At 43.0% G+C, this 14147-nt stretch overlaps 3 protein-coding genes across 3 annotated transcripts in view; 1 reads left to right on the top strand and 2 right to left on the bottom strand.

The window, feature by feature from the left end:
- The window catches only part of ADCK2 (aarF domain containing kinase 2), a 200710-nt gene that overhangs the window by 171948 nt on the left and 14615 nt on the right, over positions 1–14147 (bottom strand). The gene's annotated exons all lie outside the window — the stretch shown is intronic.
- Positions 518–4180, bottom strand: NDUFB2 (NADH:ubiquinone oxidoreductase subunit B2). Its single transcript, XM_060776835.2, has 4 exons — positions 4048–4180; positions 1922–2066; positions 1532–1627; positions 518–598 (listed from the first exon to the last, which is right to left on the bottom strand). The coding sequence occupies exons 1-3, from the start codon at positions 4113–4115 to the stop codon at positions 1553–1555; spliced, it is 288 nt and encodes a 95-aa protein (XP_060632818.1). The 5' UTR covers positions 4116–4180; the 3' UTR covers positions 518–598; positions 1532–1552.
- LOC132777356 (von Willebrand factor A domain-containing protein 3B-like) lies at positions 5887–13405 on the top strand. The gene is made up of 6 exons (XM_067468511.1): positions 5887–5919; positions 7045–7243; positions 8433–8798; positions 10458–10549; positions 13046–13223; positions 13400–13405. The coding sequence occupies exons 2-6, from the start codon at positions 7061–7063 to the stop codon at positions 13403–13405; spliced, it is 825 nt and encodes a 274-aa protein (XP_067324612.1). The 5' UTR covers positions 5887–5919; positions 7045–7060.

Genomic DNA, 14147 nt, shown 5'->3' with positions numbered 1-14147 from the left:
TGTGCATTAGTGAATTCACTGCTGAATTGCAAATGTCAAAGAACAGAATGAAAGCAAGGGTTAGATGGGCGTTGGAAGCTGAGCTACAGCAATCAGATGACAGGGCCCAGGTTTTACATGGAAAGATTCAGTGAGACAAAGCCATTGCTCTTCCAGCTAAATGATGTTGCCCTTATGAGAATAAACCTGTGGTGACATGCTACAAATACCTGAAGAATGTCACATCCTTCTCAGCAACTTTTTACCTAAACCTACTCAGTCCCTTTAAACCTTTTCTCAGAAATCATTTTCCATTTCTTTCCTCTAAACTCGCTGCCATTTTTCTTTGTCCTCCAGAACTGGGCACCATATGGCATAAGGGGTGCTTTCTTCTGAAGATATGTGTCTGCAAGATTTCTGTGACAAGTACAAATATAGTATAAATATTCTTCTGTAATAAACATACACATTTTGGGTACTTCACATTCTGGTACAGCACCCCCCCCCCCTTTTTGTGGAAACAGACAACTTTAACAGCTGAATTTATTTTAGCTTTATTTACAATTTCAAATGCTACAGAAAATGAAGCATCTTTTTCTGCAGATCTCTTCCCAGGAGTCTGTAAAGAAAAACAAATGTTTGGTTGAGCAGCTTATACTTTTAAATACATATATATGAAGAACAGCAGCAAAAAAGAATTGTGGTATGAAGAAAAGTACAGTCAGCCCTGTACATTTGCATAGAATCATAGAATCAAAGAGTTGGAAGAGACCTCATGGGCCATCCAGTCCAACCCCCTGCCAAGAAGCAGCAGACTTAGTTATTTACAGATTTATTTAAAATGTTCTCTCTAGGCCAGAGCTTCTCAACATATGGGTCCCCAGATGTTTTGGCTTTCAACTTCCAGAAATCCTAACAGCTGGTAAACTGGGTGGGATTTCTGGGAGTTGTAGGCCAAAAAACCTGGGGACTCACAGGTTGAAAACCACTGCTCTAGAGCTTCCTGTGTGACTGACTCTATAGTCAACCTTTGCAGGAAGTTTATCATACAGGCATGCTGCAGAACCTAGAGATTCTTAGCTCTTCTCTAGGAATTCTTTGTGGCTTTTGCAGGGGTTCTGTGCCCCTAACTCCAGAGAATGTTGAGGGCTGGCTGTATATCCTGTTATGACATTCCGTTCTCAAGGATTGACTTCAGTATTTTGTAAAGTGAAGAAAAAAAAATCTGATCAGCCCTTCCCCCATATCACCTTGCTGCATTAAATATTAGTCAAAATCCACAGGATCTTTTGGTGCACTCCATATGTTTTGAACTATACTTCCACTGCTCTGGAAGAACTCACAATTGAGGCATATGGCAACTGTAGTCCAAAACAGCTGGAGGGTTTCATATTGGGGAAAGGCTATGACACATAAATGGTAGCAGCTGAGACACATATAATGTAATTAAGCCTAGGATACCCTATCCTCCCATTCCCACATTCTCAGAAGGACTCCCTGTCAGGAATACTTCTACACTAGCTTTTTTAACTTTAAGTGCTTAAAACCATACCTTGGAACAAATAATTCATGCTTATTCTTCATCGTCAGGAGGGATTCCCAGCTCTTCATCTGTCCACTGAGAAGGATCTGGATAAGGAAAGTGGCCCTGTCAAAGGCCAACAGAGGGTTGTGTAAGATAGAATACCACCCAAAAGACAGAGGACTTTTCTTGTTAGTTTTTTCAAGGGTAGTCAGTTTGTGGTGGCTGTACTAGGTCTTGAGGTGGGGTTTCCAAGAGGCCTACGGACAAGCAATTTGCATTTAGAGAGATGGAGGGAACCATAAAATCAAAACATTAGTTGGCATTTTCTTTTTCTTTTTGTAAAAGCATCCTGTTTTCCCCCTCAGTACGCCCTGGTGCTACTTCTCTATAGTCTTTCTAGGCCCCTGATGCCCTTACCAGCACAGCATCAGGATCATGCCAGAATTTCCACAGGATCCAGAACCACATTAGGCTGCTGATCACCTCAGCCTTGACCTGCTGGGACCGTGTTAGCTCTGGGAACTGGCGGTAGCGAGGTTCAATATGCACACCTCCACTGGCACTGCAAGACAAATAGAGGGACAGATTGGCCGACAGATACAGAAGGCCATGGAATAGGATACAGATACAGGAGGGCATGAAATAGAGTAGTCTATTCAAAATGGGTGAAAATCATGCAACATTTCAAATGCTGTTTCCAACATGTATCAGCAGTGGCCATGATGGCCAGGACTGTTGAGAATTGTAGTCCAGTACCTTCTGGCAGGCAACATGAGTCTTACCCTGTTTGCCAAAACTGCTGTTATTTAATATAACATGTTCAGTGAGTAATAGCAGAGAGCAGACCTCTCAATTTCTAAGGTCTACTACCCTTAATCCAGTAGCTAACATGAACAGGAATACTGTATAAAGTAACAAATGCTTCAGAGCACATGCTCCTAGTTGGAACTTATGCTCAAGTACGAGAAGCATGTCTCCCTATTCAATGTAACATGGCCACGTATATTGTCTTGCTATAATATGGAATATTAAGCTATCTACTGAACTATATATTGCATTTTAACATTAAAATGCTGTTCCCTGTTGTGGATAGAGTAGCTATGTGTTATAAGTACATATCAAGATTGACTGACTTGTATACCATCAAAATCCAAAGCCACCTACATGTTCTATGAGGACTGCTATTTTTGCTCTTGTTCCTCATCACCTCTAATAAGACAGTCTCTACTTCAAGGCATCACATTCCTCCAAATTCCCGTGTTAGGGAACAAACTTCTACATCAGAGGCCCCTTCAACGCTGCCATATACAATCCAGATTATCTACTTTGAATTGGATTATATGGCAGTGTAGTCTCATATAATCGAGTTCAAAGCAAAACGGATCATCTGCTTTGATAATTTGGATTATATGACAGTGTAGAAGGGACCAGAGACATTCCCTTTGTGTTTTTCATCCAAGACCGTTTGCTGGAATCTTAAAAAAACCACCCCAATATGTTGCACAGCAGATACACAGGCCTCAAGTTGCTGGATCTTCTCTTCCAACACAGCCACCAACTTGCACTTGCTGCAGGGATAGCTAGCTTTTGTTGTTCATCTTACTGGCATGAGAAATAAGGGCCACTGTACGGAAGTTGGAGGAGTCTTTCGCATTTCCCTTTTTTGGTATGGGGATATAAGTTGATTTTTTTCAGTCTGATGGCCATTCTTGTGTTTTCCATATTTGCTGGCATATGGCATGCATCACCTTGACAGCATCATCTTTTAAGATTTTAAACAGTTCAGCTGGGATCCCATCGTCTCCTGCTGCCTTGTTGTTAGCAATGCTTCTTAAGGCCCATTCAACCTCACTCCTCAGAATGTCTGGTTCTAATTCATTCACCACACCATCAAAACTATCCTCGATATTATTATCCTTCCTATACAGATCTTCTGTATAGTCTCGCCACCTTCTCTTGATCTCTTCAGCTTCTGTTAGGTCCCTGCCATCTTTGTTTCTTATCATACCAATTAGCTAGCTAGTTACCCACATTCTCCAGCAAGAACACCAAACAGAGCACAGCTATTGTAAGTGACGCATCACTATCAATATTCAATAGTCTTAAATGGGACTCCTGAGTCTCCCTCTCAAAACTCCTCACCCAATTCTCTTCACTATTTTCCAAACCCCAAGGACTAGGCTGCAGCTGTAAAAAGAACAATTCCTAGATACCAATACTAGCTGAGGGACTAAGAGATGCAGTCCCAAAAGATAACTCTGCTAAATTCTGTCCTGATCTCCAGGGAAGCAGAAAACAAGCTTGCACCCTCCTCCCTATGACTTCCCCTCACATATTTATACATGACCCTCATCATGTCTCCTCTCAGCCTTCTCTTCTTCAGGTTAAACATGCCCAGCTCTTTAAGCCGCTCCTCATAGGGCTTGTTCTCCAGACCCTTGATCCCTTTAGTGGCTGTTGACCTTCGCTCTGCATTGAGCCATAGGGACTGGGCCTTCTCCTACAGCGGTAGCGCCTAAAGGAGTAGCTCTTCTCCCACTCACCGCCGGATTCCGGGGCCCCTTCCTGCCTGAAGGACGCGGGTGGCCGCCCGGCACAACGACCCCACCATCCTGACAGCCGCCCCTGAGCTTCCTCACGCCGCTTCGCAATATCTCCTTCTCCTATAGGCTGGGCAGCCACCGCGCTCTGATTGGTCGCTGCTCCTTCTTGGCGCGTTCCAATCCGAGTCACGGGGGGGGAGAAAAATGAGACAACACCATAATCAATGAAGTCGACTCTCTATAAAAATTAATACACAGTCGCCAACTCAATCAACTCAAAAGACTCAATCTTATCGTGCTTTTTCCTCTGTTTATCCCGCTTTGACTCTAAATCTATATCGTCTCCCCCCTATTTTTGGAAGTAGAATGGATCGGCTTGGGATGTACCAAACAGTTAGCAGTAAGAGGGGTGTATATGTCTAATTCGAGTTTCTCTTCATAACAATGAGTTTACGGTAGTTCCCGAAGCTGTGGCTCAACCCAGAAGATTAAGAGAAATCGTGAAATATATCATTATCCTTTTAATTTTTAATGTTATTATAAAAATGCCAAAACGTGCTCCCCCCGTTCCAGGGTTCACAATGGTTCTGCTTGTAGTTGTTGGTTGCCAAGCAACGGGCAGGACTCCAGTATCTTGCAGGATTAACAGGGGGAACAGGTGAGTTGGAGCGAAGGACGATACCAAGTGTATGGAAGTTTAGAGGGAGAAGGTAGAGAGCAAAAGATGCTCCAATTCATTATCATGCATCACTCTTTGACAGAGAAGGCTAAAGACTATGCAAAGCTACTACTCCCAAGATTCCATAGCAGTGAGCCATGGCAGTTGAAGTGGTATCAAACTGCATTAGTTCTCCAGTGTAGATGCATCCTAAGCCTATCTTATGCTACCAGCTTCATTGACTCAGTCTCTAAAGATCTCTTTGCATAATAATATATGTATGTAAACATCTATAGCATCCCATAGGAAAGAAGGTGTTGTGGATCTCAGTCCAGATAGAAAAGTGGAATAGTATCAAATAATAATAATGAGAGATATTGACAAGCTGGAATGTGTCCAGAGGAGGGCGACTAAAATGATCAAGAGTCTGGAGAACAAGCCCTATGAGGAGCGGCTTAAGGAGCTGGGCATGTTTAGCCTGAAGAAGAGAAGGCTGAGAGGAGATATGATACCCATGTATAAATATGTGAGAGGAAGCCACAGGGAGGAAGGAGCAAGCTTGTTTTCTGCTTCCCTGGAGACTAGGACACAAAACAATGGCTTCAAACTACAAGAGAGGAGATTCCATCTAAACATGAGGAAGAACTTCCTGACTGTGAGAGCCGTTCAGCAGTGGAACTCTCTGCCCCGGAGTGTGGTGGAGGCTCCTTCTTTGGAAGCTTTTAAGCAGAGGCTGGATGGCCATCTGTCAGGGGTGATTTGAATGCAATATTCCTGCTTCTTGGCAGGGGGTTGGACTGGATGGCCCAACTCTATGATTCTATGATTCTATGATTTGTTAATATCAGCAATATTTTGGAGGAAAGCAATGACAAACCACTTCTGAGTGTTCCTTGCCTAGGAAAACTCTACGAAATTAATGGGGTCGCCATCTTTGTGTGCTATGGTTGTTTGTTTTGTTATTGTTGTTGTTGTTTCTAGATCAGGGTGGTCCATGCCTTAGTTGCATCCAGATTGGACTATTTCAATGCACTCTACGTGGGGCTGCCCTTGAAGACGGCCCGGGAATTACAACTGGTACAACGGGTGGCAGCCAGGCTCCTTATTGGAGCAAACTATAGGGAGCATACAACACCTCTATTAAAACAGCTTCATTGGTTGCCGATAAGTTGCCAAGCCAAATTCAAGGTGCCGGTGGGACCTCCATACCACAGGTAATGACCTATAAAGCCCTAAACAGTTCGGGCCCTGTTTATCTTTGTGATCACATCTCCATCTATGAACCAGCGTGAACTCTAAGATCCTCCAGGTAGGCCCTCCTCTTGCTCCCATCTCCGTCACAAGCACGGTTGGTGGGGATAGTAATAATAATAATAATAATAATAATAATAATAATAAACTTTATTTGTACCCCACTACCATCACCCCAAGGTGTGGCTTACATGAGGCTGAGCCCACAATACATCAGCAAAAACAACAACAGTAATACAAAACGATAAAATAAAACTCATAAACAAAAAAAAAAATAGGTAACAATAACACAATAACATTTAAAAACCCATGGCTGGGCCAAATGTAATAATTAAAAATTTAAAAATAATGCTGAGCATGACCAGGTGAAATATAACTAGGATAGAATTTCGGAAAAGAGTGGGATGTACAGACAGTCCTAGATCACTAATAAAGTGCAATTAGGGACATATTGCTGGGAGTTTCCTTATTCTGGGAAGGCACACTGGAACAACCACGTTTTCAGGAATGAGAGAGAGGGCCTTCTCGGTGGTGGCCCCCTGCCTCTGGAATGCCTTTCCAAGGGAAATAAGACAGGCCCCATCTCTCCCCTCTTTTCGTAAGAGTTTGAAGGCTTGGTGGTTTCAACAAATCTTAGAGAGTGACCAGTGCTAGCTCAGCCCAGACACTGTCCAGTCACGACTTAGCCCCCTATATATTACCCTGGTTATTCTCCTAACAGGCCCCTGGAAATAGCCCATCCCCGCTTTTGTCGTTTACCTATTACAGTACTGTACCCAAATGCTGGTCCCGTCTTATTTCAATTTGTATTCAGTCTTGACCCAGCCTTTTTAATTGTCCTGACCCATTCCTTTTCCATGCCCTAACAAATAGACATGAAGAACAGGAAGGATTTTTTTCTTTCAATATTGATGTGTTGTTGGGTAATTCCGTGCTTATGTTGCTGTTACTGTTATTTTTTTGTTCATGTGACTCTGTACGTTTTGATGTTATTGCCTGGAAACCGCTCTGAGTCCCTTTGGGGAGATAGAATGGTATATACATAAAGTTATTATTATTATTATTATTATTATTATTATTATCATCAGGAAACTAGTGTTGAGAATGTCCCACCGCTATCGTGGTGCCCTCCCCGTGGCTGATATTCATGAATCGAATGTGGCTTTTGTGATCTGCGCTTCTGAAAGTGACTTATGGATCCTGAAAGAAGTTCTCATAAAGACTCTCTTTTCTCTGCCCAACAAGCTGCTCGATTCCACTTTCAATATCATCAGTTGCTCTAACGAGGTATTTATTTTTTATTTATTTATCGTGTCATCAGCAACCATACCATTGTATTACATTTCTAACAGAACAAAACAAACAAACAGATTTAAAAAAACAAAAATTTTGCAAGCTTAGTAGTTGATTAAATGTCCTTTGACCAGTATCTGGCCACTTGGAGTGCCTCTGGTGTTGCCGCAAGGAGGTCCTCCCTTGTGCATGTGGCAGGGCTCAGGGTGCATTGCAGCAGGTGGTCTGTGGTTTGCTCTTCTCCGCACTCGCATGTCGTGGATTCCACTTTGTAGCCCCATTTCTTAAGATTGGCTCTGCATCTCGTGGTGCCAGAGCGCAGTCTGTTCAGTGCCTTCCAAGTCACCCAGTCTTCTGTGTGCCCAGGAGGGGGTATCTCATCTGGTATTACCAGATTGAGGTGCTGGGTTTGAGCCTGCCACTTTTGGACTCTCGCTTGCTGAGGTGTTCCAGCAAGTGTCTCTGTAGATCTGAGGAGGTAATGAAAGACTAGTACATAAAAACTATTACGGTTAGGAAATAATTCATTTTAATAAGTTAATTCCATAACTTATTGCTTTTTGTAATAACTTCTGAAAACAAAATCTTTTGACTTTAATGGTCAGGGCTGCAATTCAGTTCTTGTCCATGTAAAACAATAGGTCTTCTGTCAGGCCCCTTCTACACTGCCCTATATACCAGGATCTGATCCCAGTTTATCTGCTTATCCCAGATTATATATTATCGAATATATTTACAAAAACAAAATGGACATCATAACAAAAATGGAAGTTGGTAAAAACAAGCATCCCTAAAGCCATTGTGTCTGAAGCCTTCAAGTGAAGTAAATTGCTTTGTCTACTTCATAATTTACTGTTAGTCATGTATTTAGATATTCAGAATACTTACAATCTGATTTGCAGCAATCTAGATCAGGCATGGGCAAACTTCAGCCCTCCAGGTGTTTTGGACTGCAACTCCCACAATTCCTAACAGCCTACCGGCTGTTAGGAATTGTGGGAGTTGAAGTCCAAAACACCTGGAGGGCCAAAGTTTGCCCAAGCCTGATCTAGAGACTCCCAGGTTAGAAAAAAAATCAAAACACTTTGGTGCAATGATAAGGTCGTTGAAATCTTTGTTCTTCCAAAATGTTGTATTCTGCATTTGTTCTTTATTCCAGATAACCTTCCTATTTCTTCTACAGGTATTAAAATGGCAGACTGGGTTGGTAATGTGTTCTCTCATGGCTGTCACTGAAGCCGCTACCTGGATCAGGGCCCTGAAGGTGGGCATCAAAGGCAATGTCTTGAATGCTGTGACATCAGCCCTGGAAAACCCAGCCTGCCAAGCCGTGTATCTCTTCACCAATGGACTCCATGAAGGCAGAGTGGAGGAGCTCTGGAGATACTTGAAAGACACAGAGCAAACTCGCCCTGTGCATATTATCTACTTGGTGGAAAGTGGAGAGGAGAGGAAAGACAGTGCAAGAAAAATACTGGAGAAGGTAGCCAACGAGTCTGGTGGTTCCTGTCAAGTCCTCAACTTCAGCTCTGATGGGACTTCCAGTGAGGTAGGTTTAGATCACATATGTCAAACTCAAGGCCCTCCACCAGATACTGGACTCTTGTATTCCTCATCATGACTAGAGCTGATGGGAGTTGGAATACAGTAACATCTGGAAGGCTGCTGATTGTTCTGTTTAATCAGGATTGTGAGGTTTGGATCTAGAAATAAGGCTTGTGGAGATTATGTCAGACTTCAAAATGTCTTCTAACCTTTCCCCAACCTCAGAGCCACAAGTGCTGTTGGGTTGCATATCCCAGTCTGCATGGCGGATAACACTATGTAACATGATTTTTGTTCCTGGGTTATAAATGGCATTTACTAATTGGTTCTATCATAAAAACATGGAAAAAGTTTATTAAACTGCAAAAATATTGCGGTCTGCACACTGAAAAGTTAAAAATGGCATATCTTCATTAAGGAAAATTACAAATGAAGTACCTAGATTGAAGGAAATAATAGTACAGTACTAGCCTCAGCCACAGAAACAAAGTTATTAGAATATAAGAACTACTTTCAAAGTAAGTGCCACACAATTAAGCAGGAAATAACACTTTCAAACCAGAAACAGAAAATTTCAAATTTTGTTACATAGTGAAATCAAAAGTGTTGAGAATTGTTGTTCAATAGTTATTGTCCAATGCTGAGTACCGCAATTGAAGGGAGATGTTGACAAGCTGGAATGTGTCCAGAGGAGGGAGACTAAAATTATCAAAGGTCTGGAGAACAAGCCCTATGAGGAGCGGCTTAAAGAGCTGGGCATGTTAAGTCTGTAGGAGAGAAAGCTGAGAGGAGACGTGATAGCCATGCATAAATATGTGAGAGGAAGTCATAGGGAGGAGGGAGCAAGCTTGTTTTCTGCTGCCCTGGAGACCAGAATGGGGATCAATGGCTTCAAACTACAAGAAAGGAAATTCGGCCTGAACATGACGAAGAACTTCCTAATGGTGAGAGCTGTTCAGCAGTGGAACTCTCTGCCCTGGAGTGTGGTGGAGGCTCTTTCTTTGGAGGCTTTTAAACAGAGTCTGGATGGCCATCTGTCCAGGGGTGCTTTGAATGCAATTTTCCTGCTTCTTGGCAAGGGGTGGACTGGATAGCCACGAGGTCTCTTCCAACTCTAGGATTCTATGATTTGGAGATCCAAATTGGGTAAAAATTAAAGAGTGTGTATGTGTGTGCCACTGAAGCCGCTACCTGGATCAGGTCCCTGTGTGTGTGTGTGTGTGTGTGTGTGTGTGAGAGAGAGAGAGAGAGAGAGAGAGAGAGAGAGAGAGAGAGAGAGAGCCCTCTGTATCCATGGATTCTCTGTCATGGATTCAACAATTTTGGAAGCAGTTGTCCCACAATTTTGGAAGCAGTTGTTTTCTAAGCTCTAGGTGAATCACAGTAGACTATCCCAAGACTGAATCTGCAGTTCAAACATCCCTGGGTGAGTCAACCTCCTTTAGCCAAACTTGACTCCATTGGAAAATGTCCTTTTGTTGAATTCAGTCTCTTGCTCCAGAGTGAGTATGAGGGCTCATTCACTTACTTGCTTAAACCAAACCATGAATGAAACTGCTGAAAAGGATCGAAATGTGTTGAAGTCTTAAAGTCACTAAGTGTTGAAAGATTTCACACTTGAAATCCTCTTTAATAACACTGTTTCTCCAAACCTTTTTTCTAGGATAAGCCTGGTTGTACTGTAGGCATTTCTTGTTCTCTTTGTATCAGCAAACAGCATCCCACCCCTTGGTTGACTGGCCACTGCAGGACACAGTAAGTTAGATCAGGGATAAGGTCTGCAGATGTTATTGGGCTATAGATCCCATCATCCCCCACCACTCATATATTGTTGTTCATTCGTTCAGTCATCTCCGACTCTTCGTGACCTCATGGACCAGCCCACGCCAGAGCTCCCTGTCGGCCGTTACCACCCCCAGCTCCCTCAAGGTCAGTCCAGTCACTTCAAGGATGCCATCCATCCATCTTGCCCTTGGACGGCCCCTTTTCCTTTTGCCTTCCACTTTCCCCAGCATAATTGTCTTCTCTAGGCTTTCCTGTCTCCTCATGATGTGACCAAAGTACTTCAACTTTGTCTCTAGTATCTTTCCCTCCAATGAGCAGTCGGGCTTTATTTCCTGGAGGATGGACTGATTGGATCTTCTCGCAGTCCAAGGCACTCTCAGCACTTTTCTCCAACACCACAGCTCAAAAGCATCGATCTTCCTTCGCTCAGCCTTCCCTAAGGTCCAGCTCTCACATCCGTAGGTGACTACAGGGAATACCATGGCTTTGACTAGGCGGATCTTTGTTGCCAGTCTGATGTCTCTACTCTTTACTATTTTATCGAGATTGGACATTGCTCTCCTCCCAAGAAGTAAGCGTCTTCTGATTTCCTGGCCACAGTCTGCATCTGCAGTAATCTTTGCACCTAGAAATACAAAGTCTGTCACGGCCTCCACGGTTTCTCCCTCTATTTTCCAGTTGTCAATCATTCTTGTTGCCATAATCTTGGTTTTTTTGACGTTTAGCTGCAACCCGGCTTTTGCGCTTTCTTCTTTCACCTTGATTAGAAGGCTCCTCAGTTCCTCCTCGCTTTCGGCCATCAGAGTGGTGTCATCTGCATATCTGAGGTTGTTAATGTTTCTTCCAGCAATTTTCACCCCAGCTTCGCATTCATCCAGCCCCGCACATCGCATGATGTGTTCTGCATACAAGTTAAAAAGGTTGGGTGAGAGGATGCAGCCTTGCCGGACGCCTTTCCCAATCTTGAACCAGTCTGTTGTTCCTTGGTCAGTTCTTACTGTTGCTACTTGGTCCTTGTACAGATTCCTCAGGAGAGAGACAAGGTGGCTTGGTATGCCCATCCCACCAAGAACTTGCCACAATTTATTATGACCCACACAGTCAAAGGCTTTAGAATAGTCAATGAAGCAGAAGTAGATGTTTTTCTGAAACTCCCTGCCTTTCTCCATTATCCAGCGGATATTGGCAATTTGGTCTCTCGTTCCTCTGCCTTTTCTAAACCCAGTTTGAACACCTGGCAACTTTCGCTCCATGTATTGCTGGAGTCTTCCTTGCAGGATCTTGAGCATTACCTTACTGGCATGAGAAATAAGGGCCACTGTACGGAAGTTGGAGCAGTCTTTCGCATTTCCCTTTTTTGGTATGGGGATATAAGTTGATTTTTTCCAGTCTGCTGGCCATTCTTGTGTTTTCCATATTTGCTGGCAAATGGCATGCATCACCTTGACAGCATCATCTTTTAAGATTTTAAACAGTTCAGCTGGGATCCCGTCGTCTCCTGCTGCCTTGTTGTTAGCAATGCTTCTTAAGGCCCATTCAACCTCACTCCTCAGGATGTCTGGTTCTAATTCATTCACCACACCGTCAAAATTATCCTCAATATTATCCTTCCTATACAGATCTTCTGTATAGTCTCGCCACCTTCTCTTGATCTCTTCAGCTTCTGTTAGGTCCCTGCCATCTTTGTTTCTTATCATACCAATTTTTGTCTGAAATTTACCTCCAATGTTTCTAATTTTCTGGAAGAGGTCTCTTGTCCTTCCTGTTCTGTTGTCTTCTTCCACTTCCATGCATTGCTTATTTAAAAATAGTTCCTTATCTCTTCTGGCTAACCTCTGGAATTGCGCATTTAACTGGGCATATCTCCCCTTATCCCTGTTTCCTTTTGCTTTCCTCCTTTCTTGGGCTACTTCCAGTGTCTCAGCAGACAACCATTTTGCCTTCTTGGTTTTCTTTTTCTTTGGGACGTACTTTGTTGCCGCCTCCTGAACAATGTCTCGGACTTCTGTCCATAGTTCTTCTGGGACTCTGTTTACTCATATATATCTATATCTATATAAATAAAAATGTAATGTTCGTTTGTGGTATTCACAGAACTCAAAAACCACTGGGGCAATTGGCACCAAATTTGGACACGATACACCTAACAACCCAATGTATGTTCTCCACTAAAAAAAACACCACGAAAACAAAAAGCAGAAAGCACTTCTGAACTGCATGTCCACAAAGGAGAAACTGCATGTCTACAAAGAGACCCATGGCCACGCCCCCTCCTCCTCCTCTTAGGGAAACAGCCGGCCATTAAAGCATGAGGAGCCAGGTGCGCATGCATGGCCACACACACACACAAGCGAGAGTGGGCACCATGGGAGTGAGGAAAGGAGGGAGATGGTGGCAGGGTATAAATAAAGATGATGGTGACGATGATGATGGTGGTGATGATTATTACTGTTATTATGTCTACAGATCCCCTTCAAGCACATGGAGTCCACATTCCCCTAACATATTTCTGGAAGGATCCATAAAAGAAAATGTAGAGAATTGGTCTTCAAAGTTTCACAACTTGCAAAGGGGGATCAGAGTCTTAACTAGAAAACAGACAGATGGGTATTACTACCCAGGTCACATTATCCAAAAGGTGAAGGTGAGTTTCCCCCCCCCCCCTGATTTACGGTGGGCCTTGTACTATTTAACATTAGTCAGCATAAGTGAAATTTCAGGTGTGTCAAGTTTTTTAGGGATCTATGCAGCCCTCAGAGGCATAAAACATGCTTCTGGACCTGCTGAAGTTGCTCTCCTCTTGTTTGTTTATTAATGTAGAGCTAAATACCTTTAAGGCACCAAATCCTTTCTGATCCTAGAAGCTAAGCATGTCAGCCTTGGTTAGTATTTGGATGGGAGACAGCTAACAAGTGCTGTTGGTTATATTTGAAAGGAAGACAGTGGAAAACTACTTCTGAGGATTACTTGTCTTAAAAATCTTATGAAGCAGATGGTATTGCTGTAAGTCAACAGAGAACTTGAAAGCATACACAAACATAATTTGGGGGTCTATTGTGGAAAAGCAAGAAATAAATATTCTAAATGCATTAATTTATGCTGTGTTTCAATAGGAACCCCCATTATGTCAGCTCCACTGGCTGCCAGTCTGCTACTGAGCACAATTCAAAGTGCTGGCTTTGGCCTATAAAGCCTTAAACAGTTCTGGCCCAATCTACCTGTCCAAACATATTTCTCCCTATGAACCCGTTAAGAGTGTTAATATCTGTTGGGAAGGCCCTGCTCTTGATCCCACCTCCTTTGCAGGCATGATTGGTAGGGATGAGAGACAGGGCTTTCTCAGTGGTGGCCCCTTGGCTATTGAATTACCTCCCCAATGACATTAGACTGCCCCCTCCCTCCTCATATTCAAGAAAAAGTTGAGGACCTGGCTATGGGCACCAGCCCTTTGGAGAATAGTGCACAATGGAATACAAAACTTACGACAACTATGGGTCTAGTCACTGTTTTGATCTGGTTTAAATAGTTTTAATTGTATTTATATACTTTTTACCAGTTTTATTACTCT

Source organism: Anolis sagrei, chromosome 5 (genome assembly GCF_037176765.1).
Source record: "Anolis sagrei isolate rAnoSag1 chromosome 5, rAnoSag1.mat, whole genome shotgun sequence".
Taxonomy (NCBI): Eukaryota; Metazoa; Chordata; class Lepidosauria; order Squamata; family Dactyloidae; genus Anolis; species Anolis sagrei.
The sequence above is the reverse complement of the archived record's forward strand: the minus strand, read 5'-3'. Positions and strand labels throughout refer to the sequence as shown.

Bases quoted from the DNA above. Each gene is read 5' to 3' on its own strand.
- LOC132777356 (XM_067468511.1), top strand. From the start codon at position 7,061: ATGTCCCACCGCTATCGTGGTGCCCTCCCCGTGGCTGATATTCATGAA. The intron at 8,799-10,457 runs GTAGGTTTAGAT...CCTTTTTTCTAG, and splicing joins CTGATGGGACTTCCAGTGAG to GATAAGCCTGGTTGTACTGT. The intron at 10,550-13,045 runs GTAAGTTAGATC...TTATGTCTACAG, and splicing joins ACTGGCCACTGCAGGACACA to ATCCCCTTCAAGCACATGGA.
- NDUFB2 (XM_060776835.2), bottom strand. From the start codon at position 4,115: ATGGTGGGGTCGTTGTGCCGGGCGGCCACCCGCGTCCTTCAGGCAGGA. The intron at 2,067-4,047 runs GTGAGTGGGAGA...TTTGTCTTGCAG, and splicing joins AGGGGCCCCGGAATCCGGCG to TGCCAGTGGAGGTGTGCATA. The intron at 1,628-1,921 runs GTAAGGGCATCA...GGCCTTTGACAG, and splicing joins ATGATCCTGATGCTGTGCTG to GGCCACTTTCCTTATCCAGA.